The sequence below is a fragment of the Podarcis muralis genome, chromosome 2 (genome assembly GCF_964188315.1).
Source record: "Podarcis muralis chromosome 2, rPodMur119.hap1.1, whole genome shotgun sequence".
In the NCBI taxonomy this organism is placed as follows: Eukaryota; Metazoa; Chordata; class Lepidosauria; order Squamata; family Lacertidae; genus Podarcis; species Podarcis muralis.
This window is the reverse complement of record NC_135656.1, coordinates 76,370,784-76,398,190: the sequence shown is the minus strand read 5'-3', so window position 1 is coordinate 76,398,190 and position 27,407 is coordinate 76,370,784. Positions and strand designations below refer to the sequence as shown.

The 27,407-nt window shown below is 40.2% G+C and overlaps 1 protein-coding gene across 19 annotated transcripts in view; it reads right to left on the bottom strand.

Annotated features, from left to right (window-relative positions):
• The window catches only part of ATP2B2 (ATPase plasma membrane Ca2+ transporting 2), a 355,474-nt gene that overhangs the window by 78,436 nt on the left and 249,631 nt on the right, over positions 1-27,407 (bottom strand). For 10 of the 19 annotated variants that reach the window (XR_013391957.1, XM_077924827.1, XM_077924825.1 and 7 more), the window contains 5 exons: positions 24,068-24,325; positions 23,197-23,322; positions 13,724-13,846; positions 9,098-9,193; positions 538-579 (listed from right to left, as the gene is read on the bottom strand). Coding sequence is in view for 18 of the 19 variants with exons in the window: in XM_077924827.1 (XP_077780953.1) it covers positions 538-579; positions 9,098-9,193; positions 13,724-13,846; positions 23,197-23,322; positions 24,068-24,325 (645 nt within the window). In the remaining variant the exon portion in view is untranslated. The remainder of the gene's footprint in view (positions 1-537; positions 580-9,097; positions 9,194-13,723; positions 13,847-23,196; positions 23,323-24,067; positions 24,326-27,407) is intronic. The other 9 variants (XM_077924820.1, XM_077924824.1, XM_077924826.1 and 6 more) reach the window with 7 other exon arrangements.

Here is a 27,407-nt window from a genome sequence, read left to right as displayed (position 1 = left end):
TTTTAGCCTAACTTGGTTAAATGTCCAATACACTAATATTCTCTAAGCCACAAGTTGCAAATCCTTCTTTATGCACAACTTGATATTAGCACTGGCACAGAATACCTTCAAGGTGGCACGGACAGTGCTCCCTATGTGAGCATTTCACAGTAATAACCACAGAATATCACTAAGGAGAAGAGTGCAGAAGTGAAATAGCAGAAGCAGCACTAGAAAAGAGAGGTTGTGTGAGCATAGCTCCATGAAGCTTTCATGATGATGCAGTTGACTGAAGCCTTCTGGTAAGATGGATATGACAGCTCCAAGTTGTTGGAATCTATCAGCGTCCCATGGCTGGTTATTCCAACATGAAGGCTTAAAGGAGGCAAGAAAAAGGCTGGACTGTTTACAGTGTTGTTTTTGTCATAGGAATAAAAAAATTAAAAAGTTTGCTTTTGAAGTACTCTTTTTTTGTGGGGGTGATATTCCTGATACTATACTTGCAGAACTAAATTCAAGTAGATGTTTAAAATCCTCCTTAATATAAAAGAAGGTTACCTTTATTCTGGTTGTTCTCCATATTCCCATCCTGCATTTTGCCTATGTGATAAAAATTGTAACAAACAAACAAAAACAGACAGTAAACAATCAGTACGCACAGACAGAACACAAGACAAAGGGGGATTTAAATAAAAAGGGCCCAAAAAACACGTTATGAGCATGTTTAAATAAAGTTTAATGCAAATTTTTATGATGTATTTATATGCATGAATGAGCTTCCTGAACATAAATTTACAACCAAGTTTATCATTTACCACCAAGGCCTCTTCTGTTGCAGTAATAATAGAAAGTCATAAACACTTTGGAGCAATAATAATAGTTTTTATACTGCAAAGCCTAAAGCAATAATTTGAAATTATCTAACCCAGTGTTTTGGATTCTGTGTTCTTCTGTCAGGAAATACTTTTGACACTGACCTGCTTAATATAGAAACTTACTTATACTGTGTTGCAAAGGTTTCTGGGGCATGTTCTAAAGTTGACATAGGACGCTTGGCAGGCTTGTCTGATCTGCTCACACATAGAATCATAGAGTTGGAATAGACCACAAGGGCCATCGAGTCCAACCCCCTGCCAAGCAGGAAACACCATCAGAGTACTCCTGACATATGGTTGTCAAGCCTCTGCTTAAAGACCTCCAAAGAAGGAGACTCCACCACACTCCTTGGCAGCAAATTCCACTGTCGAACAGCTCTTACTGTCAGAAATAACACAAATAAAAAGAGCAGTCAAGACAGACACAGCCCCACCCCAATGGGAGAAAACGTATGGTGGGGTGGTGGTGGCGGCAGACAATGGCTCCTCCAAAGATGGGGAAAGCCTCTACTGCTGCTCTAGTGTCTGCCAGCTTAGTGACATTGCAAATGTCTCTTTCTACCAGGATCACAGGTCTCATGAAGAAGAAGTCCCAAGGTGCTGTCATGGAACTTCTAGTTCAAACCCCTTTATTCCCAGGAGAAATAGATACTGCTAGTGGCTCTACACTGGCAGAATCTTCTACACTTTCAATATACTCATGGGAGAAAGAAGACAGGCCCCGTAGCCTTTCTCATCTTTGAAGAAACTAACGTCATCCCCTGGTGCTCAATGAATTTTTCTCTTAGGGGACATGGGCAGCTGCCAATTGTTCCTCTTTGAGTGTTAACACTCACGTCTCTCGTCTACACCTGGGGAATTTCAAGGTGCAGTGCAGCCTTGTGTTTTCCCATCCCCAAACTTAGTATCTCCTGCAGTTCCGCTTTGGAAGGGGAAAGACTGGTGAGCAAGCAGTTGTTTAAGTAAGCTTGCCTGTCATTACCAATATTTTCACTGGGGAACCCTTGCTAAACTTTCAACAAACCCCAAGTTTTCAAAGCACACTATTGGAAAACCACAGATCTGGGCTTCATAAAAGAAAAGGCATTCCCAAGAGCTTACCCTATAATGCTCCAACAATCTAGGTGTCATTTCAAACTGGCATAAGTTGACTGTTCTAACAGTACAATTTTCAAAAGTTTAATTAGTATGTTTAAAATATGCTATTCGTTAGCAATATGTATCATATTATAAAATAATAAAATAGGAGATCTGGCATGGGAACTGAAGACTATCTAGTACAATCTATTACACTGTAAAAATCCAATATGTACTTTTGACAAATCAGACTGCTTAAATCAATAAGAGTCCATGGTTGCTAATATTATAACCAGAATATAGAAATAAACACTGCATTCTGATTTTAAAATTTGGAAGATGAAATTATAATTTAAAAATCCTGATGAAATTAATTCTTAGAATTCCAATTATCAAAGAACTAGAGACATTCAGAGTAGCTGGCATTTCCTGCAAATAAAATAAAATTCAGTTATAATCACCCCCCAAACCAGCGATCTCACCACAGAATGCTGTGTATATAGAATGTTCACCCTCTCAGAATTCATTCTCTATTTAAGGGAGGAAGTAGATCTGCATGTGCATTCATTTTCAGGTAAATATCCATTCCCTCCACTGAAATGAATGGATATGGCAAGGTGCAGATATATACAGTTTTGGTGTATATATCTTTCAGTCAGGGAACTGTACCGATGTTGGAAAGATTGTTCTCCAAAATGTATTATGTAAAATTAATTTTGCAGAACAATCTTTCCAACATTTGTATAAATGTTACAAGTGTTAGACTGGCAATGTTTATAAACGATCCTACATGTCCCAATTGCAAATACAGATCTACTTGCTGTTATTTCCCCACCTGAAGCTAATAAATAGTTGCCAAACAAAGTGACTAATTTTAAAGTAAAATAAAATAATAAATTCCTCTAATGCAGAGCAGCATAATTATTTTGAAAACAATGGTTATTTTAAATTTGCATGTAAGGTACTATTCATTTTTCTTTTATAGTGTTTCTATACATTTCATAAAGGGACGCGGGTGGCGCTGTGGGTAAAACCTCAGTGCCTAGGACTTGCCGATCGCATGGTCGGCGGTTCGAATCCCTGCGGCGGGGTGAGCTCCCATCTTTCGGTCCCAGCTCCTGCCCACCTAGCAGTTCGAAAGCACCCTTAAGTGCAAGTAGATAAATAGGTACCGCTTTATAGCGGGAAGGTAAACGGCGTTTCCGTGTGTTGCGCTGGTGCTGGCTCGCCAGAGCAGCTTTGTCACGCTGGGCACGTGACCCGGAAGTGTCTCCGGACAGCGCTGGCCCCCGGCCTCTTAAGTGAGATGGGCGCACAACCCTAGAGTCGGACACAACTGGCCCGTACGGGCAGGGGTACCTTTACCTTTACCCTATACATTTCTACTAGATTCGCCAAACTGCAATTTCCACATTCCATGCTCATAATATGGAGTGCAAGAGTGCTGCAATGTGCCAAAAAGTGGGGGGAGGATACATTTCTATCATGTTCTCCATAAAATGTGAAATCAGCAGTTCAGCAGGAAAAATGAAGGAATGAATTCAGGCTTCTACAGGCCTTCCTGAAGAGCTGGAAATGGGAATTTTAACCTTTTATAATAGAGTACTGCATGTATAGCCCCAGCTGTGAACCACATGTGCCACTTATGCACACAGTTTTTCATCCTGCTGGGAATACACATGCAGAAGCAGTGTTCTGTGTGCACAGCAACACAGGTGGGATTAGGGCAAAGGTGGCTTAGGCTAAGGTTCTTTTTTTAAAAAAAAAATATTCTCTGCATTTTTCTCCTTAAATCATTTAATAAAAAAAGAAATATATTTTCATTTATTTTCCTCTGTACTGAATGTTTTCATGTAATGTTGAAATTACAGTACCAACTGTTCACTTTTAAAGTTTCTGTCTGGAGAAAGCTGCTGCTAGATACAAATGGCTGCTTTAAAAAAATTCACCAAATATACACAGAGAAATGCTGAATCTGGCACAGAGAAATATTGAAGCCAGTTGACAGGTGTCTATGGGATGGGATAGCAGTTGCATGTTAATATATCACAGAGATAAATAAAAGGGATGTGACAAGGAAAGTCTCAGCAATGAAGCATTTTTGGAGATCCAGAAATACTGGATAAATTGCCTCTCTTGAGAGGTAAAACTATGTATTTCCACTAGACAGTGTGATTTGTATACTATATTACTAAACTGCAGAAATGACTACAGTATTAGGGAGTATGTTACTTTTTCTTCTAGCCCAATATTCCATTGTAAAATGTATAATAAGCATATACCAAAGGCTGACAGACATGACAGAATTAGACAATACCCAGGAGTCTCCAGATTTTTTGAACTCATTTAGGGACTATGCAAACCATTGGGGCAGAATACACACATACTTACCACAACTACACATATATGTGCACACATAAACACTGAAGAATGGTTACTGAAGAATGCAGTTGGAGAGAAAGTTAAACCAGCAGCAATCATCAGGAAGATCTTGCCCACTCCTGCAACAATTAGGCTTCAAAAAAGCCTTCTGAACAAATGGAAGGCTTTTCCTCAAGCCTAACTGCAGTGAGGCAGAAGAAATTTCAGATTTGCAACTGAGATAATAATATTGGTGGACTGTGGACTCAGCTGGGAGATGGGTAATCATCTAAAATTGGGAAGAGCTACCTCGGAAGCACAGGGAGACATGGAGGGAGTCTTGCACCAGGCCTATATTTCTAGCAGATGTTAATATAATATTCCTAGATTTCATTAAATAATGACACATGACTATTTAGCAGTTTTTTGGAACTACAGGTAAGTTAAGTCTTGTTGCTGGTCTAGGGCAGGATTCATCTAACAAGTTCCATCAGAGGAAGCCTTGCACAAGGACTTCTGCTTGTGCAACAGGGCATTCCCCAACTTCCCCATGCCCTCCATGTCTCCCAAAATATCTGCTTTGATCATTTTGAAACCTATTCATTGGGAATTCAAATGTCTTTCTTAAACCCACCACTAAAATGTCTAAGGGAGTAGACTACCCTTTAATCCAGGGTAGGGAACTTTCTCGGCCTGAGGACCCCATTTCCTTATGGTTGACCTTCCAGGGGCAACATACGAGTGGTAGGCACCTACCCACACTTTCTCATATACTCGGATGCATCCAAAGATAAGCACAAATATGATACACTCATTCATGCATTCGCTCGCTCACATACATTCCAGCCCCCAAATTAGGCAGTGGTGTAGAGAGCTGACTGTCATGTGCCCTGTGTCCATGTCCCAGCGTCACACCATGGAAGACTCAAATTCAGCTGATTCACAAGTCACCAACTCAGGGGAGAGAGCCTTCAGTACTCCTTTCTATATCATTCTAACCCAAGGACATGGTTCTTTCAATAATTCCTTGGGAATTGTTTTCCTGTAGCTTTTCCTGCTCCACAGCCACATATATGGTTCTTTAAAGATTGCAGGCAGCACTTCAGGGGTGGGGGTCAGAGTGGGAAAGGAAGGCCATTAGGACGGAAGGCCTTTGTCAGCCTTCTTAAGGCTTTGGATAACTCTTCTGGTACAGTACAGCCTAGCTTGACTCAGGTAATTGCTACCACTTCCCTAGCACACCCTGAGACCTTGCAGAATGCAATGCTGGCAGCACCAGCAAATGCTTCCATATTGCAAGGGGCAACTGGGTATGATCCAGGAGATCCATGAGCTGGATCATTTAGCATTTTTAATGTTGATGACAGTTTTGTTGGAGAGAGGGACTCGGTTTAGATTGGAACTGTAGCACAAAGGAAGATTTCTACTATTTCTTCCATGCCGTTTTCCTGCTTGAAATGCACCCCACCCCCCAAGCAGCTACTTGCCCTGTGGGGTGGGTGCATATTTGGTCTCGGAGGACAAATAGTGGTTCTGGTGGGACATTTCAATCAGCTGCTATTAACATTTCAAAAATCCATGGGAAATACGGTTCACCAAAGCCTCAAGGTTAGCTAGCTTTATTTATTTATTTATTTATTTATTTATTTATTTATTTATTTATTTATTAAAAAAGGAATACTTCCATAATGACAAGTAATGAAATATATTTTAATTTATGATAACAGAAATGAAGTTCCCATCTTTCAAAACTCAGACATAAAGTAGAAGCACAAAGTTCAGTCTTGCGTACTTAATATTTTAAAGCCATAGTGTGAAGCAATAGTCATGGACTACTGCATTTAACAAGTATTGGGAAGTATACATTTCTAGACTATTTAAATGGATTGTTTGTACGGACTGTTACATATATATAGTGTGGGTATTTTTGCCTGTTTGTTCATTGGGGATTATAGGATTAAGTTGGAAACCTAGCAAAGGCTCAAATATCAAGGCAGAAAAACTCCACTGCAGATGTAGAGCATCTAAAGGGGACCTGTGTTTTATATTGTTGCCTGGAAATGACAAGCTATCCTAGAATAGGTATTTTCTGACAGCAACATGCATGTCACAGTAAACACAGAAATATTTTATATCCCACATGATTCGGTACAGGAGTTGCCAACACAGTGCCAGGTGGGGCGATGACACCCAGCGAAACTTTAAATGGTGCCCCTGGGCAGGTATCCCAAACTCTGAGTTTGCATTAAAAAAAAAGTAAGTCTCTAGCTCTCCTTGAAGAAATGTTATGGGGCAAAATGTACAGGTACATTCTAAGCAATTTCTGTGAAATGAGAATGAGTGAAGTGTGTCCACTTTGTATATTTTTCCTGGTACTGTGTGTGTGTGTGTGTGTGTGTGTGTGTGTGTGTGTGTGTGTAAAATCAATATTGTGTGATCTGCACTATCAGGACAAGCAAACTACAGCTGACCTCAACTAGAGCCAGGGCCTTCTCGGCTGCGGCTCCAATCTGGTGGAATGCTCTGTCACAAGAGACTAGGGCCCTGCGGGACCTGACATCTTTCCGCAGGGCCTGCAAGACAGAGTTGTTCCACCAGGCCTTTGGTCAGGGCGCAGCCTGACTCCCTCCTCTGGCAACCTGCACAGTATTTTGGTTGCCATCAATTTGATTTTAATTAATTTTTATAATGAAATATTTTAGAATGTGTGATTATTCAACTATTTGGTTATTTGATTGTTGTTAGCCGCCCTGAGCCCAGCTTCGGCTGGGGAGGGCGGGATATAAATAAAATTTATTATTATTATTATTATTATTATGACTACCCATGACAAGCATAAGGTTCTCCAGAGAGGTTGTCTTTCTAATTTTGTATTACTCCACACAACTCATGGCCACCATGAGACAAGCCTTTCTAGGTGTGTAGAATGTTTATACGTGTTCTCTCTCTCTCTAGCTACTCTTGATTTTAATTATCATTTGAATGTTTTTAAATAGCTGCTGTTAACTGTTTTTAATCAAGAATGTTAATGTTTTGTTTTATACTTTTGTAAACTGCTTAGAGGATTTGTTCCAATCAAGCAGTATATAAATCTTGTTAAATAAAGTAAAATATGTACATTAAATTTTAAAAGAGAGCTCAAGTACATGCCAGGCACTATAGTGGCTACCGCATTATAAGTAATAGTTCTCTTTAAAATGTAGGACATATACTAAATATGCTTCTGTATCAGTGCCAGGCTACCTACATATACAACTAGCCCTTTCTTAATAAACTGTCAAAGCCTCCTTATGAAGGTTGCATTCATTTGTCTGTCAAGGAACTTTTGCAGATGAGCCTAACATGACGATGCTATCAATTTCAGCCTCCATCTCTCAAATACAGTCCCATGCTGAGCTAAACAGACCAATTTGGTTGTACAGCAAGTATTCACAGCTCCCTAAGGGATGATTTGTGACTTGTGATCACATCAAGAGTGTGATTTTGCAAGTTTCAGAAGGCTTTGTTTCCAATATGATTCAGCAGCGGAAAGAATGAAATTATAGCATGTTCAAATTTACTAAGATGGTATTGTATTCATATTTTTACCAGGAACAGAACAACTATGAAATTAGTTATGTTACTTAAGAGGGTCTAGACTTGTTTTCCGATAACACACTGTACTACAATTCCCATCAATCCTGACAAATTGTCATGCTAGTTGGACTGATGGGAGCTGGACTCCAACAACATCCTGAGGACTACAAATTCCTCATTTCTGATCTTTAGGATTTCCTGCTTTGGGGGCTCCAGAAAACACATTTAACATTCATTTTTTAAACTTTCTACAGGACATGAAGTGTATCCAATTATAAATAGGATTAATAAACATTGTATAACATCCATGCTTTGGTTACTATTTAGTGGTATCATAAATAATTCATTACTACTTAGATGCTAAAAGCACAACAATGTAATCAAGCAAAGATATTATAATAAGTTTAGAGAAAAAGCAAATGTTCTATCCAAGCTTGAGAAAAAATACACCCGTTCATACTTACTATAAATTTATATTATTATAAAGCAGTTTATTGTATGGGCATGCTAAGAAATGGAGTCAAGAAGCTGGCCAAAGTCACATTCAGAATTGCAAAGGTGAAGTTGTATTTGTTGAAAGAAAGAAAGAAAGAAAATGTATGAAACCATATCCAAGCACATGCACGGTAGTACACAGCAATAGTTTGCTATCTACTATCATTGCCTACAGTAAATGCTTAGCTCAGTGCTGAGTCAAAAGGTTGTGGGAACGCACAATAAAGCACTACAATGCTACTGGTAGTGTTTAAGCCAGATTCCTGACCCCAGCAGGATTGTTTTCCCAAAGCTATGTTGAGACTATGAATGCTTATGAGAGTGCCACACTGGAACAGTAGAATGAAAAACAAAATCATGCTCTCTTTCAAATAGACATTGGAAAGCATGGAAACAACAGCTTTGCACTGAAAACCTTGTGAGGATATGTGGATTTGGCAGATACTTGCTGCAGTAGTTTGTTTTTAATAGTTTGAATCAGCAATAAAAGATTCCTTGATTCCTACTTGTTCACGTCCCATTGTTGCATCAGTGAGAAGCAAAGATTTTGGCTGGCTAAGACCAAGTGGGATTTTGTGGCATCTCTTATAAGCTGCGATACAATAGGAGCTCTCACAGGGTAATAATCACATGCACATTCAACATCTGTGCCGTTCATAAGAGAAAGAGGGAAGCTTATAGAGTTAAGGAGAGAAATCCATCAAATAAAAACAAGCTAGGTGTTCTTAACGTACCATTGACTAAGCTGGCATTTGCATTATCTGTGGCATTTGCACCTGCTGCCCCATCTGTAGTTGAAGGAGGATGGAAGGAGGTATGGGAAGAATCTACTGAGTAATAATGCATAAAAAAAGAATAAATCATAATAATATGAACAAATTCACATGACAGAAAGGATAACATTTATGGACCAATGTGGCTTCATTTCTCTCTCTCTCTCTCTCCAAAACAGAGTTGTTTTAAAGTAAGCAACATAATGTCTAAAAATGGATGTTATTACAAGAATGTCACAAGAGTGGGGAACAAAAACTCATACATGGAATATTATAAAAGTAAACATGAAAGACATTTAACAGAGTTAACAGAGTTGGTGAGAAACTGACTTTACATAGTACTTCAAACTCCTCTGCTCCTCCACGCAGACATTCTTAAGATGCCTCACTTTTTAAAAATAATGATAGGTTTTGATTTGAAGTGTAAGAAAAAAATAAAGTATTATTTAAGCACCTGCATTTCTCAGGACATCCATAAATAACTACAATATTACGTTTACTGGAACTAATATGCTTTATTTATCTATGCATCTAAAAGGTATTCTAGTTAAATCCTTCATTTGTTTTAAAAATAATAAGGCACATTTTCCAGTGTTACATTCAAAAGAGATTTTTGTAAACCCAAGAGTACAATCACGAGCCATATTTGGCACTTTATTTCTGTTTGTGTGTATATATATATATATTCCATTCAAGATTTGCTAAGCAATTGTATTACCAATTCTGTTTTTCATTGTGCATTGAATGATGACAGAAAATCAAATCAAGTCAATCACAGTTCTAAACTGTCAGCAGTTTCCCTTTCAAACAAGGGGTGGCAGCGGGGAGTGGGGGGAGGGGGAGGAATAGGTCAGGCAAGAAGTTCCTTCACATCAAGAGGAAGCAAAAGTTCCCAGCAGATTTTGCATTGATTGGAATTTAGCTGTGCTAGAGCTGAGTGAATAATCTGCAGTGAGTAAATGATCTGAAACTGTACAAATGTTTCCAGCAACAATTTTGGCTTCAAATATTCTGTGGTTCATTTTCAGTGTCACATAAATAATGCCTTGTGCCAACATGGTATTTAAATCAATAAATTGTCTTATCTTAGATTTGCTTTTCTAGTACTAGATGTTTAAAGTTAAGATGGTACCATGGAACTCCAGAGGTCAATGAAGTTGGGCATGTGCTAGAACACACAAGCTGGCAGGAGGCTCATCATCAAGCAAAGCCCCCTAATTCCCATCTTAACATTGGGGGGGGATGACTACAAGTGTGGGGATGAGGCTCACTAGGAGCCTGGCTGCTTCCTTTTCTTGTCTGTCTGGATGTCCCCTTGTAGGGCTTGCGGAGGTCAGCCAGCCATATCATCAAGGCTTAACTGAGAACAAGTACTGCATCAGTGCTATAGCTTGGGGTCATCCAATAAAGTTGACTGACAAGAGATTAAAGGCCGGCAAAAGGAAGTACTTCTTCATCCAGAACAGAGTTAATTTATGGAATCCACTGCCACAGCATATGGCGGCTCAGCCACTAGCTTTAGATAGCTTTAAAATCCAAAGGGTTTAACAATGGCTGCTAACCACAACGACTGTATGCTACCTCCAGGAGCAGAAACAGCATGCCTCTGAAATTATTGGGGACAACACTAGAAAGTTTTTGCCTTTTGCTCTGCTTAAGGAATCTGGCTGGCCACTGTGGGAAACAGGATGCCAGGCTAGATATGCATGTGGTCTAATCCATCAGGGCTTATTCTATGTTTATTTAGCTTTGTGTCTACCCTGTCCCTGCCCTAATAAGCCTAATGGTCCAAAGAATGGAGACTCCAGGAGACAAAGTAGGCCCCAAGTTCAGTGAGGCTTCTTTGAACTCTTCAAGAGTTCCTCTGCCTGCCTAGCACTTCAGCCCGCCCACTGGAGTCAGACTTCTGGTTCACCCACTAGCTGCGGCATTTTGTATTAATATGTAAGTGAACATTTAAAAATCATGGCTGCCATTTTTAAATGAGGTTTTAAAAGTCCATATTTTAAATGAACTTTTCTGAAGTAATTTGTTTAGGGAACAGCCACATAAAAATGGGTAAAAAGAACTGAAATTTCCTTTTAGATTCCAATCATGTAGTGAAGACAAGTTTTCTTGACTATTCACTCAGGTCTTTTCCGCACCCTCATTTTTGGGAAAGTCCCAGTTAAAAGCCTCAGCCTTTCCTCTGATATGGTAGGTTTCTTACTCTACCTGGAAGCTGATGTCCATCCTCCTGTTTCACACCTGTATGATGATTTTTACAAAATGTTAATGAGGAAGAAATGCATACATCTAGAGAAATGCAAACACATCTGATTGGTAGGCTTTCAGAAAGCTGCAAGCATACATAACAATGGATGTATGTTTGAGCTTAGGAAATAGGGACATAATCTAATGAGCGCTGTTGCTGTACAAACACTGCTCATTTCAGTGGGGCTCATGCCAGACTCATCCACAAGCTCTGTTTAAATAAAGAGTGTGTTCACAGGAACAGTGCTTGGAAGACTGACATTCCATGCAGCCTGATCATTGCATCACTGGAGGCTTACTTGAATGACTGAAGAATGAGTCTTGAAAGCATTTTGTTAGGTGTTTTATTGGATGTGTAATGATGTTTTATGGAAGTTATATGACAAATATGACCCTCTTTTTTCACCTATCCCTCAGTTGGTGGCGTAGACTGACAGATTGTCTCTTTTAAAAAATTAAAATACAAGACAAGGAAGAATAAACACTAAATGAAGAAAGAGGAAACACTGGGGAGAATTACACAGGATCTTGTCACAGAAAAGCAGGCCCAGACTGTAGACTGTGGCAGCCTATGTGAAAATTACTAGTGTGTCTTACACAATTCTTGCTTAAAATATATTAGCTATAAAGCCCTCAATCACCAGCCATTGTTTTCTGAGAAAACACATTTTAATCCCCATTTATCATGTTAGCTTTACATGTAATGTAACACTATTAGTCTACATAGGGATAATGTATACTGCGTAAACCTAGAGTTTAGTGTATACTGTAAATGTAGGGAATACAGCAAAAAAAAAAAATTATTCTGTACACCAAATACAACTGCCTACACTTTCTTGGCAATTGTATTTCACTTTGTCCTAGTTTAGACTGATCTAGTCTAATACTAAACAAATGAACTCTAGAAGTACCCCTACCTTACAGACATACTGAAATCAATAGGATTTATTATCATTCCTTTCATACTAAAGCTTCTGATATACCTTTGGGGAGGGGGGGAAAATGTCCTTTCTGATTTAGGAGTGTAAGAAAACTGTGTTCATGAAGAAGATTGCACACATTCAATATATTTCCCTTATTTTTATTTGCACACATGTAAGACTATAACATGACCTGCAATGGTGCAAAGGGTGACTGTTACTTACGTGGTCAACTTTGCTCTGGATCATAACCACATAGACTGCAGTTTAACTAGATATAAGAGCATCTGGCAAAAGTATAAGGACTCTGGGCACACATTATTTTTGTGAAAAGGTAAGTGTGTACAAATTTATCAAAAATGTGCTTGTTAACCATTCCTATATCAATGATGCATGGTTTGATAAAAGAAAGGAAGAAATTGTTTAAATAAGGAATGCAGGAATTGAATTAAATTGAATAATCAATAATCAATCAGTTGCAGTGAAGATTTATGGGGAAAAGAAACTTGAACAGAACCCTATTATTATTTTAGCTTTCATTTTCATTAAGGCTGCCTGAATCTGGAAATTGAAGAGTGATCTTCACATAACTTCCCATGAAACATAAGTGGCTTTCTTTCCAAGAAATATTCTACAAAGGAGACCATCTCAGTTCAGCCTACTTATAGGCATGGGTTGGATCAAAATACTCTGTTATGTTAATGGAATGGGCTTTCATTCATGAGAAGAGAGTTCTGCTCATGGAAGTGCCCCTTCTATAAGTGGAAACGCCTTCTATCCAGAGAATAGACTGTTTAGATCCAACATTTCGATTGTGCTTAGAAAGATAAGTCCCCATCTACTACAATAGTAGAAGGCACTATATAGATAATCGGAATGGTACCAGTTACTAAATTAACAAAAGCTGGATGAATGTTAGTTGTATGCTAACATCAAGTAAAATATGAACTGTGCACGATAAAATATGGCACAATTTAAAATTCTGACGTTAAATTAAAACATAAAATCCAAGACTACAACAATTTCAGTTAGATCTCAAATGTGAGGATAGAAATTATAAAAGTAGTAATTTGCTTCTTTTTTAACAACAGCACTCAATTATGTTTGTTTAAATCTCTGTTTGTTATGACTTTGGGATATATAACACAAAACTCAGCTTGAGAATGTGTGGAACGTAAGTGAGCTTGGAACTTCTTTTTTTACTTTTCCCTTCTCACATTTTACATAGAAAATGTATGATGTTCAAAATAATACTTTGGTACACATCTAGCATGTGAAAGTTGTGAGTGTCATAGGTCCTGCCCCCCAAAATGATGGGACTGAATCAGAAATAAATGCTGTGTAGTTAGTTTGTGTATCAGTTTTATGTAATAAAAACAGACATTGAGGAAATTTGATGTGATCAAATTTGCACCTTTCTTATCTTTCTTCTCCTCGTCTTCACCAGCGCCTAGCAGAGTAAAGATGATCCCTGTTTGAGAATTAACTCCTACAGCAGTAACAACCATTCTTCCAGAACCTTCCATGACATGTGTACCTAAAAAAATTAAAATATAGATATTAATACTTTCTGCTTTGGGAGGTAATGCTGCACAATATACTATGATACTTTACCAAAAAAAACCAACCTTGTCCCTGTGATATGATCAGGTTTCAATCTAAGGTCACAATGCAATCCAGAATCAATTTTGTTTAAGACCAGAGAAGTCAATGAGCTTTAAACATTCTCCATTCTGTGGTGGAGTATGACCTAAAGTTTCATCTTAAGAGCTGGCGCAGTGGCTAAAATGAACCCAGGAAGTAGCCAAGTAACAACCTCTCACCCGCAGTCCCACATTTGCAATATGAAGGTAATGATTACAGGGCTATTAGACAAGTGTTATACAAGTCCAAGTAAGTCCAAGATAAAAGAGTGAATGAAAATGTAAGATCAGCAAAACCAGAACATTTCATCTAACACTAAAGCATTGTCTTCGTAGGAGAGAAGAAGGAATCAAAGCAACTGACTGGAACTGACATCCCATGCTGCACTGTGAGGGCAGTTTTCTTGTCCCTTCAGCAAAGCGCAGGACAGAGCATTACCAAATTGCCTTGCCCAAGCACAGATATGTTCACTGACTTGACAGAGCGTATTAGAAGACGTAATGGAATTGCCTTCACAGTGCAGTCCAGGAAGACAGGGAGCATTATCTGGTAGCCTTGGTGATGAGGTGGGGGGAAGGGTGCCTCTCTTTGTGGACTTCACTGCAAGACCAGTTTTGTCACATCTCACAGCAGGGCAAGACAGAGAGGATCACCCAGACAGATGCCTTGGCAATGTTGGGAACTGTTTCCTTCCCTGGCTGTCACACAATCTGTGCTTGGGGCATATCCATTCCCCTGGGGAACCCCAGTCTTAACGCTGAATCTGAACAAAAAGCAATCGGGTTTTCTGCAGATTGCCATTTGTTCCAATTTAGCACCGAAGAGTGGGTTTTCTGGGGGAAAGTGGCAGGACAAAGGCTTGGACCTGTGCCTAGAAAGTGTGGGACAAGCTGAAAACCGCTTAAACCCATGCTTGCTAGGCACAGGGCAAGCAGAACTGTGGATGAGCCCATACTTTCATTGGAGTAAAAAACATTTTGCAAAAAAGGATCCTCTGTTTTCACTCAGAATTTTTTCCCTAGTCCCAAGGATCAGTATCAGCTCACATCTACATCCATCAGATTGTGCAATTCTGGCTATAATCCAGTAGACTCCCACCTAAAAGCAAATCCCTCTGAACTGAGTAAGACTTATTTCTTAGTAAATCCATTGGACCTGTCTGAGTAGGGCACTTTTTCATTGCAATTTTCTACCCCTTGTTTAATTTAAGCTAATGGCAAAGCTTTTGTACTGACTGTGTTTTTCAAAAGATATTGAGATGTTTTCTGATATTATCTCCTGCCTTAAAGCATGCGTAGGTAATTTCAGATATAGTATGCAATTTAAACGGCACTAAAGTGGGCTGTACATTTTTAATGGATATAATTCATTAATATTGCATCGGGCCTGCGAATTCAATTTCTTTTAGTTCTGTTCATTAAAAGCTACTCCACTGCACTGAGACATGGGATGTTAGTCTGTACCAGAGGGGTCTAATACCAAGGCTTGTGGTTCCTGAGGCTCCCAGCTGCTCCTTCAAACCATCCTGTACTTGATTCTACAACTGATTCTACAACCAGTGTGTTTCCACAATATACCTCCCACATGTAAAATCTGAATATTATTTTTACAAACCTTTAAAGGAATGCATAATATAAACTGTGTTCTTTACTGCAGTGGAGGACGGGGCGGACTTTTTAAAATCAAACTTTTTAAAATACAAATTTTGGTTGCACATGCAAGAGCTTAGCTTTTGTTGTATAGCACACTCTTCCTGATAGGTTCAGGTGTGTTACTCAGTTCTCTCTAACTTGTCTACAGTTCTCTTTTCTCTTTAACTTTGATACTGTCCAAAAATGTTAGGGAATGAGCTTTCCCCCATCCGTCTGCTATTGTCATCTTGTATTTCTCACTATAAATACAGTTCTCACTTCTGTCAATTATGCATAATTTAATTGCTTCCCCTTATCATTGCTGCTCCTATCTAAAAATCACCCTTTGGGCCCTTTTCCTAGTATGTCACATTTATAATTTCATTACCATACAAAACTCAGTGAAGAAAAAAGGGGGTTCTTTGTCTTTGCTTTCAGACATATGGTGCCATGGATACTTTTCCATGATGGCTTTTTATGTCGCTGTTATCATCCAATCTTAAAAAACTGAAATGCAATCTGATTCTTCCGATAGCTTCTCTCAAACACCTGGGCAGCCATTATATCTTTGAAGCTAATACTTGCTTGAATTCATCCACACATTTTATGTATATTCATGGTTGTTTCATTGCATTAATTTATTTCATTTCCATAACTGAATAAGTATATCCTTATTTTTGTAAGTAGAAAATATATTTCCACATGCTATAGTGTTGTTGTTTTTTTATTTCACCTTTTGCATTAACTATTTCTCTCTCTCTCTCTCTCTCTCTCTCTCTCTCTCTCTCTCTCTCTGTCTTCAACCTGTGAGCCCTGATTTTCCAGTAAAGGGTCCTAATCCCAGATCAAGCACTGCTGTGCATCACAAGTCTTTTTGCAATTCTTGTAGGGCATACAATAAACCACCACTGACACTGGCAGAGAGAAGAAGACAGGCAGAGACTTCATCAGACATCAGCTCCTGTCTCAGCTGGACTGTCCCTTCCCAGGACCATCTAAGACCAACTGTTTTGTGTGACGACTATGTTTCACACTATTGCACCCGTGCTTCTGGTTTAGCTGGATTGTTTTTGTTTAAAGTTAGGTTCCTATTGGGATATAAAACTACTAAATTAAACAAAACAAAAACAAAAATCTCACATTTAGCTTATAGTGAGCCTAAAAGAGAAGGGAAAACCACAATCTTCAGGGCCGGCACTGGCATTAGGTGGGATGAGGCTTCTGCCTCCAGCAGAGGAAGCCCCTGAGGCTGCACCCCTGCAGGTGCTCCACCTGCTCTGCTGCATCCACCAGTGGCAAAAAAAAGTGGCACCAACATCAGTGACGATTTCAGGTGAGATCTCAATGAATTTGGCCAAGGTCTTGCTGAAATTACCGAGACCTTACCCAAAATGTTCTCTGCCAGTGGCAGTGGCAGAGCAGGCAGTAGAGACGGCAGTGGCAGGAGCAGGTATGTCTGCAGCATCAGACACAGTGGCACTTCCTGTTTCGCCCCAAGTGGCAAAGCGGAAAGCTCCGCCCTGACAACCTCTATAACAAAACTTGCAAAAAATTGAGAGGTTAGGAGTGTGTAAATTGAAAAAAGATAAACCTTTGTTATTCCCGTGGAACTAAAACTTGCCACGATAGTATGCAAACACAGATGTTCTACCTGCAGATATAAGCAGGTCGTGGTTCAGTTATGCAAATGAAAGAAATAAGTAACCTTGTCAATGCAATGAAGCAGCTGAAAAAAACATTCAAAAGTGAGGACAAATTCAAGCAAACATCTGCGTGTTCAGTGAAATCAAAAGAGCACAGGGCCTCTTAGGTTGGAAGCTTGCTCTTTCTGTTTAGCAAGAAACCCGTACTGGAACATTTACTGCCAGAGAACCAAGAGTGAATTTGAGTTGTTTTTCTCCAGGCAGTGACTGACCTGATTCCTTAATATAGCTGCATTTATTTATTTATTTAGAAACTAATAAAGCACAATGACCACCAGCATTTCTTTGCTTCTCAACGAACTAATATCTATTTATTTCAGGTTTTTCAGACTCATGCTATATTCTGGTGTGCTTTCACTGTATGCCTCCTAAGTTGTCTTAAAACAAAGTGACCAGCTTGCCATTTCTGAGACCAGAACTATGCATTTGGTTGCCAAAGCAGAAGAATGCTGGAATGGAGCAATTTGCAAGACAGAGGCAGTAGACAGGAGGTGCCCGTGACCCTTATCTCTGCTTGACGCTCCCCCCATACACACACACCGCAACGCCTCCCAGCTGCATGTGCCAGTTTAAAATTGATTAAATGCATCATGTGTGCATGCTTTTCGTGTCATCTGCATAGCACTGTCCTCATCCAAGTGGTAACTCACACTTCCCCCCATTTAATGCGAATTTTCCCAATGTGTGGATAACGCAGAAAAGAAAAAAATAATCCAACGTAAAATTGCCTGTCACCCCATTGTGGACATACTGAAGTGCATTTAGTGTTGGTAGTTGGGTTTTGTTGCTGCTGCTGTTGTTTATGTGTGTGGGTGCCATCGATCATCATGTCCCTACTTCCATTAGTTAGGTGGCCCTCAGTGCACTGCTGCTGGGGCCAGGAGCAACACACGTGTGTTTTTAATGTATTAATACACTGTTTTGTGGAAGTAGGGTATATCAGAAAACTTGTACCTCTCTCTCTTTTTAAAAAAAGTGGTCACATACACAGGTAAGCAAATTCCCGTGTGCATACCCACAAGGCACCTCAAGTTCTCAGAACTAAAGAGAGTGGGAAAGTACTAATTGAGGGGAAGGGATAACAACAAACAGTGCAAATGCATCCAATCAAGTACCACCCACTAGCTTGGATGGAAAACATTTGAGATAGAGCATTTGAGATAGATAGATTGATGAATGATAATCCAGCTTCTACCTAGGGTTTTAATAGGTCATAAGATTTTATGGTATCTATATTTGTAATGTATTTTTGTCGGTGTTTGTCCTTTGATGCTATGGCCTGTCGGCTACGCAAAAAAGTCTCTTCTTCTTCTTCTTCTCAACTGAAAGAACTCACATGTGGAAGAGCATGCACAAAAGCGCATATGGAAAAAATCAGGTCTGTGCACTTCACATGCACATTAAAGCTCTGGTGCGCACACAGCCCAAGAACCAGAAAACAAAAATGCCAAACCTAGTATTACTCAATGTTTTTGGTATTTAAAAAGAGAGAGAGGTAGCTTTAATAAACAACAGTAAATTCCCAATTTATGTTGTCTGATCAGTAAAACAGCAGTAATAGGTGCAGGCTCAAGGAAGGTCTCCCTTGGATTTTATTGGTTTTATATAGTTTCAATTATTATTGTATTTGGATATTATTGAATATTATCTTAAAAGGGGATGGTTAGACCAAAAGCAACTAAAATATGTACCGTAATATAAAACGTTCAATGTTATAAGCATAAATTGACTACATTTGCACGCTAAACCACAGTGAAGTATGATGTGACTCCCATTCTTTCCTCTTCTCCAATGAAGTCAGAAGACGAGTTTGGAAGCTTATGCTTTTGGTTAACTTCCAGCAAAGGGGGGAGGTGTGCACCAGTGACTTGAACTCGCAGATCCAAAAGAAGAACAAAGAAGGGAACTAACTGTCTTTCTCTCTGAAAAATCAAGCTGAAAACAATGAACTGGAAATGGAAAATCCCAATACATTTAGCAGTACTCTGTCCTATTTGGCACTCCAAAATATGTAGCAGCCAAAACATTAATTCTAATGAGAACAGAATTACCACAAACACAAGTGGTGTGAAGGCACAGATGGCAAGCAAGCAATGCTAAATTGGAAGAAGTAACTGTGATAGTAAGACTTGAAGCCAAAGCAATGCTGTTGTAATTCAAGGAGAGCACTCTGTTCCAAAATTCAGAATTGGAAAGGTGCAGGAAAGAATTATTTAGAACAGCTAAATGCAGTATAATCAACCTGACAGGCCATAGGGTAGCCATGTGCCCTACTTTATAGGAGGAAAATACTGAGCTGTCCAGTCCAAGCCTGGTTTGAAGATTAAGAACCATAAGAACATAGAGGAGCAGCTGTGAAGTTTATTTTCTTTTTCGGTAATGCACTTCCTCTTTTTTTGCCTAAGTAAAAGTGGCTACCCTAGGACCCAAACATATCGAAAGGATGCTTGGGCCATAATTGTTGTCTGCCAAGAGTAACAAAATGGTCAGGGTACTTCTAAAATAAACTGAAACTTTCATATGGGTACATTCTACAACAGTGGGAATTTAAGTATGAAAAACAGAAAATAAATCTTCAGGCTGAATGGGAGGTGAAAGTGAATGGCAGCTAGTTTGCTCAGGTTTTCATATTTTCTGTTTCTGCATTGACCTCTGTGCTGGGATGCAATGCACTAACTCAAATGCCATGTACAAAGATAAAAGGTGCAAAATAATTAAGCAATACTGTTAGGCCCTACAAATCTTTGCTCTGCTAGCACTTGCTATCCTACTTACCCTGAAAAATCTCACAGTGTTTGCTTTGAGCATTGGCATTCTGTATGGCATGCTGAGCCAGTGCTCAGCATTTTAAAGTACTCCATACTTAGGGTTTCCTCTTCATCTTGTTTTAAACAAGCAGGCACTATTTACAAAGCAAGTCGTTGCACCGGAGATGTCAGTGCACCACAGAAGAGGCCAAGCTGAGAGTGGATTGACAAAAGGCCATCTCCCTCATGTCACAATCACCTAAAGTCATCCCAGCTTCCCATTTATTTAAGCATTATGTGGGTGAAGTCAGAAGTTGATGTGCTGAAGCAGAATAAACCAGCCCAGGCAAGCAGACTCTTTCCTTGCTATTTCCTTGCTATGTGAGCAGCAGAAACCAGGTGCATTTGTCAGAAATTATATGGGTCAAGGTTCATGTGGCTAACCTCCCCCCCCCCCATCCCACCGTCACATCTTCCTGTTCATGGCCAAGTTTGCAAATGAACAAAGCACTCACACACCTTGTGGCCAAGAGCAGCAGATTACTGGCAGTAGCTACATAGTGTGAGGGCCAAGCAATATTAGGAAAAGAGTAGACATCCCATTCATCAAAATAAAAAGTGACAGGTGTCTTTCACCCTTTCCATCAGAAGGATCGTTCTTTAGGATTTGCCCCAACAGGAACACCTTTCCGAGGCTTACATATAATTTTTTTTGTAGGAGGGGCACACCTACGGAACAGTATTATGCATGTTTCATGAAGTCTGCATCCAGTTAAGAACTCGGCATGTGAAACGGTAAAAATTGCCTATGTCCTCAAGTGTAAGTATCTCAGAGTCATCATGCCCCCCTTTCTAAGGGGCAATAATGCATATTGTTACTATAGGGTGTCCTATTGTTTCACTATAGAATAGCCCCAGGGTCAGCCCAATACATTTTGGCACCTGAGGCAAACCACAGAATGGTGCCCCTGGTACATGGTGCTACATCAGATAAAAGGGTAGAAAATCAAATCAATCTTACCCGACAGCTGAACTAGGAATCAAGGACCATTGTGGGGAGAGCAAGGAGAGAAGGGGCTCATTCTGAATCATGCCAGCAGGTGCAGAACTCAGGAGATCCCAGAGTGCAACCCCTGTCATAGGGATAGGAGGAAAGCAGCAGCACCTCCTATTCACTGAGAGACCACTGTAGAAGCAGCATTTGTTGGGCAGGGGCTGCCAAGGAGGTGGCAGATGCTGCAGCATTCCTTGGAGGCCAGATCTGCTGCTCCTGTGGATCTTGCCACCTGAGACAGTCGCCTCATTTTGCCTCAAGGGTGGACCGGCCCTGAATTGCCCTGTCCTTAATCCTGAGCCTAATAACTATACCTAATTCCAGTTACGGTTCTGAGATAATTCCACTGACAAATTGCTATTCAATGAAGCTTTGTGTTAAATAGCAATATGTAATCTCCTCCATTCTTAACTTCTTAACTGTGACATGGGGGTAAGCATAAGCAAACATGAATATTATTCCAAACATGTACCCCTTCTACCAAAAGGAAAAAAAGTTGGCCCTGTTTTGAAATCTGCTCCTGTTAGTTGAAGAAGGAGGAATCACATATGATCGGTTCCGCTTGTAGGTGGGGGAAGGCCCATCAATGACATGTGATCAAAATGGGCCCCTGAATGACTCTGAGCCATGATGGGGCCTGCTCCTATTAGTTGAGGGAGGGAAATTAATCACTTAGGGAGGTCACAACCTATATTCTTCCTGGGCAGAGGATAGCAGGGCAACCCACACTGGCCTCAAAATGACTGGGAGATTTGAAATGCATGCCTCTAGATCAGGGGTGGGGATCCTTGGCTCACAGGCAGTCTGTTTCCCCTAACCCATGCTCACCTGCCCATCATCTTATATCGCTAGTGTCATCAGCTGATGGGCGGGAGGGCAGGGTTTAATCCTGCACTGGCTGTGCTGCACTGTTCCCAACAGAGAATAGAACCATGCAGCCTAGGCAGCAGGATTTAATCTCTGCTCATCAGGTGGTGAGCGAAAATTAAAGCCCTTTGCCTTTTCCTTTAAGTGGGCAGCAGGAGGTGCAGAGATGGCAGACTTCACCACCACCTGGTGGCCACTGATGCTGCCCACTTGATTACAAGAAATGGCCTCCCTTCTTAAAAGGGAAGGAGAGAGCCTCACAAAGGGGTTTTCAAGCCTCCTTCCACTTCCCTTTTAAGTCCCTGAAATCTTAAAGTTTGCCAAGGACTTGTGCAAATCTCCTTGCGTCCCCTTTAAGACCAACGCACTTAAAAAGGAAGCAGGGAAAGTTGCAAAGGCTTTTGCAAGCCTCCTTCAGTTCCTTTTTCAGCCTACAAGATTGAGAGTTTAAAGGAGAAGTGGGAGGAGGCTTGCAAAAGCCTTGGAGAGTCTTCTCCCCTCCATTTAATATCTGAGCATAAGGGATTTTGACAGGAAGGTGGCCTTGCCCACCTGTCAAATTTTGCCCATGAGGCACATCCTGGAGCCAAAAAGGTTCACCACCCCTGTTATTGAACATGGGAACTAAAACCTAAAGAAGCCTCAGAAGGGCAATGGGCACGTAGAGGGTTTAAACAACACCCCCAAAACAATCAATCATTGTGGGGGTGGGACTTGGGGGACCACATACGAGTTATACCACTGGAAGAAAATTAACAGCTAGGAAAGCATGCCTTTATTCCTAGGTGAATACTGTTCTTTCTTTCTTATGTTATCTTCAACAACTTTGTGAAGTAGGTTAGGCTGAGAAAGAAAAACTCACTGGTTCAATGTTATCAGGTGAACTTAATGAGAGAATGGGAATTTGAACCTGAGTCTCCCCAGTCCCAGTCTAGTACTCTAACCACTATATCATACTGATTATCTGAGTTTAAGTCATGGTCATGCCACATCATTTCACTGTAGTTTAGTAAAACAGAAATGCTAACTGTAGGTTCAGGTTCCTACTTAGTTCAGCTATAAACAAACAAACAAACAAACAAACAAACAAACAAACGAATAGCTTGCAGATTACTGGGAAAGGTTAAAATCCTGTATTTCCAAGTGAGGAATAATTAATGGAGAATTTAAAACACCACCGCCACAAAAGCAATATTTTATATTCTCAATCAGCAACAGCTCACTGAAAGTGCAAAACTCACCCGAAAGCAGCATTGGATCTTTGTCAACAGATTTGCGGACTTGATCTGATTCTCCAGTTAAAGAGCTTTCATCAATCTTAAGGTCATTTCCTTGAATATACACCCCATCAGCAGGTAGAAGGTCACCTATCAGTAAAATCAAGTTAAGGAAAAATAAAGTGGATTTAGTAAGGTTACTGTGTGAACCTTCAAAAACATTTCCGTAATCAAAATACTAATCCTCAAGTGTGTCACATTTAATCCTTTTCACACAATACATTTTTCTCTCTACAAGGGCAGTCTCTCCTGACCTTTCTTAGACATCGCTATATTGATGAGCTTCTGGTTTGCTTCTTCAGGCAGCGCACAATTTCACTATGGAATCCGCTACCACAAGATGGAGCAATGGTCAACAGCTTGTACAGTTTAAAAGGGAGTGAGACAGAGGACAAGACTATCATTGGCTACTAGCCATGAAAGCTGTGTACTGCCTCCAGAATCAAGAGGCAGAATGCCTTTGAACACCACACCAGTTGTGGAGAGCACAAGCAGGGGACGTGTTATTGTGCTTTCCATAGGTATCTGGTTCATCACTGTGAAGGCAGGTTGCTGGACGATAAGGGCTTTGGGTCTCAGAGCACGATCTACAGTCTCATTGCTCACTGCTGCATCTGTAGACCTGCAATGGTGAAAGATCATGTTGGGAGGCAGTAGGAGGCCAGCAGAACTAGGAAGTGGGACACATCTGTCCAATTCAACCCCTCTCAGCCTGGCACAAGGTTGGGGCTGATATGTACTGCCAGCTCCTTTGTTATTCAGCAAGTCATAAAGGAATGCTGGGTACCAAGTCATATGTTTGCACGTATCCAGTCACATATGCAAGGAAACTTACCATATTTTATCTGTGCAACGTCACCAACTACTATCTCTGCTACTGGGATTTGAATAACTTGTCCACCCCGGACCACAGTAAACTTCTGTTCTTGCTCAATACGACTTTGAAGCCCACGGAATTGCTTCTCTTTGCTCCAGTCATTAAAGGCAGTGACAAGTACCACACAAATAACAGAGAGCAGAATGGCAGCACCTTCGATCCAACCAGCTTCTGCCTCTCCTTCATCTTCAGCTCCTCCTGATGCAGTAGCACAGGCTTGAGAGACAAAACAAAGCAAAAACAGGTCACTTCAAAAAAGAAAGAAAAGAAAAAGGAGGAGCAGCAGCAGCAGCAAATGGTTTCTTAATTACATTTTTAAACAAATGTGATATATATATATCACATTTAATCCATGTTTCTTTTGTAAATTCTCACACACAAAAAATCAGAACACACATATCGGTGAAATTAGTTTGTGTACTACTGCACAAGCAAAAGCCATTGGCATACAATTGCATAAACAAATACATGGTATTTACTTATGGGAGATACTTATTCAGTAGTCCACTTTTCAACTTGTTGCTTATTTTCTGCAATTTTTTTTTTTTTTGCAAGAGGACACAATAGGTAAAACCAAAACCCAAGATAATTTCCCCCAAAACGTAAAAATAATTATTTTTTCTCAGATGAGAATGTTGATTTTGGCAATGAAAGTTTGCATTAAATAAGGACAAATAGCTTGTGAATCACAGCTATTTCATGTAGAACCTGAACCAATAGATCCAAATTATAAGAAAGGAGATTCCAACTAAACATTAAGAGACTTTCAGATAGTAAAAGCTGTTTGACAATGGAATGTACTATTTTGGAAGGTGGTGAACTCTCCAACATACAACCCTCTTGTGACTGGACTGTGAGCTATGCAACTTGCAGTGAGGATATTGGTATTTCCTGTTAAAATTTAACTATGGAATTTGAATCCCCTACAGATGCTTATAACTTAAAGGGTTATATATATAACTTCATGCAAGTCATGGGTGTAGTGGAGCAGGAACGGGAGATTCTCAGGACTCTTTTTTCAGAGTAGGAATGGCAATGCCATCTGCTGTAGTGTCAAGATAACTGATCAACCTTCCTTGGTCTGGCAAATGAATAAAATTTAAAATTAGCAGATTAGTACAGAAGCTGTGAGTGAAAATGAGGATAATAATCAAGCAGTTCTCAGATGCCTCTTTCTTTTCCTGGAATTCCTGTTGAAGTTAGCAGTTTAAATAGTAGCCCACCTTTGCAATATTACTTTGTATTCTCATTAAATGTTAAAAGTTGTATTTCAGCTGATGAAGTTCTTTTGTCAAAACAGTGTGTTTTACAACTTAAACCTATGCAGTCAGAAGTAAGCACCACTGAATTGCATGAATGGAGTTTACTCCTCCATGTAGCACTGAGGTCATGCCACATGCTTGATCCCAGGAATGTTTTGAACCTAGGCTTATACACCAACATGCTAACCACCGCACCATACTTTGCCAGCTCATTGTTCTATGACCAGCAGCTGATCCTAATGAACTGGTTATCATGCTATGCTGCCACTCTTTGGAGGTGATGATAAACACTGCTGTCAGCATATATGTACCTTCCTTTGCAGCTTAGCTATGAGGGCTGTCATGGTTAATTTGCATGATATTATCTGCAAGTGTTTCAACACTGATATTTTAGCAAATCCTAAATGTGCTGCAAAGCAATGTTAGCATGAATGAATCAAATTGTTCAATGGTGAATATTATGCTATAATTTCAGGGGAGTTAAAGCAAGGATTAATTTCACATTGCATCTGTAAGAATTGCTTTCACGTTAGATTTCACATTACAGGATCAGCTATGGCTATTCCACTGTGTGTGTGTACAAACACACCTATTAAGAATTACTTGACTTTGCCTCGCAGCATGCAGAACAAAAGCACATTCCAAACTGATAATCTACCCCCAAAAGAGGATATTCAAATAAACGGGACAATTGCTTCAAATTGGGAAATCCTTTAAGAAAAGGAAGCTGATCTTACACTTCCCTTCACTGGCTTGGCTTTTAACCTGACCTGCACTTACATGCCTAAGAATAACCGCTGGCAGAGCTCTTTCTCTCACACACTTTACCACTTGGTGATGTATCAGGTATCATTGACAAAAGTGACAAAAGAAGTAAGTAGACCACTAGTGCTTGACAAACATAAAAAGGAATGAAAAATCTTGCTGCGACAGAAAATCAGAAATACTCTGAAGGCAGGAAGTGTCACTATATCTATTATTCTATCTCAAGAAAAGATTCCACAGCACATCTAGAATGCACAAGGAAGTCAAAGTGCACAGTACACCAACATGGTACAGCCACTGAACTTCAAACATGCTGAAGCTCAACCCAGTTTCTGCAGCTGCTGCTATGCCCCATCAGCAGCAACAGCACCAAAGGGAGTTACACAGAGAGTAGGAAGAGCAAATATGTGATCCCTTTTGCAAATGGGCTGCTTCAGCACAGGGACAGAACTGAATAAATATTCAAACTGCATCCACTCAGCCCTAATAAAAGCAAGGCCATTAAAACGATTGACTTTCAAAGTATCACACCTTGTGCATACAGCCTCTGCATAAAATCTCTTCTTACTGGACTCATTCTGTACCAGCAGTTACATCAAATACGCTCCGGATACACCAAGCTGGATACTGTCCCTAATTGTGCAGTGACGTGTTAGATCCAAATTTCCTCATATGCAGAGAACAGCATCGTCATTCGTTGCAGAACAGTTAGTCTCACATTCAGGCTTCAGCAGGCAATTGCAGTCAGTAAGGAAGAGTCTTGCAGTGGTTGGTGCATAATGGGCCACAGTTTCTATTTAATTATCTAGGGCAGATCAACTCAAATTGGTAAGCTAATAGGGAGGGCAGGCTGTCCACTATCTGCACTTTTATCCGCTTTGCATGCCACAGTTGCCCTAGCAGCTTCCTGTTGATGGTGAAACCCTGTGCTGGGGGAATACAGTTTGGCTGCAGCAGGTCTCACCCCAGGCAGTTTGTGGGCCAGTTCTGCCCTTGTCCCCCTGTTTTCAGGTTCCTTTCTCACCTTGGGGAGGCTCCCTGTCCATAAGCAGCGTGTATTAATCCAGGTGCTATCCTATACCCACTTACCAGGAAGTGAGCCCCATTGAACTTGCAATCAGATCCATGGGGGAACTGGCAAGATGTTGATAAATTAAAATTTGGGATAGAATTAAAAGACTGAAACTTAGCCTTCCAAACCTAAGCCATTTCCCACTAACCGGCATTGTATTCCTGTGCAAAACACAAACAAAATGCTCTCTGGCAGGACT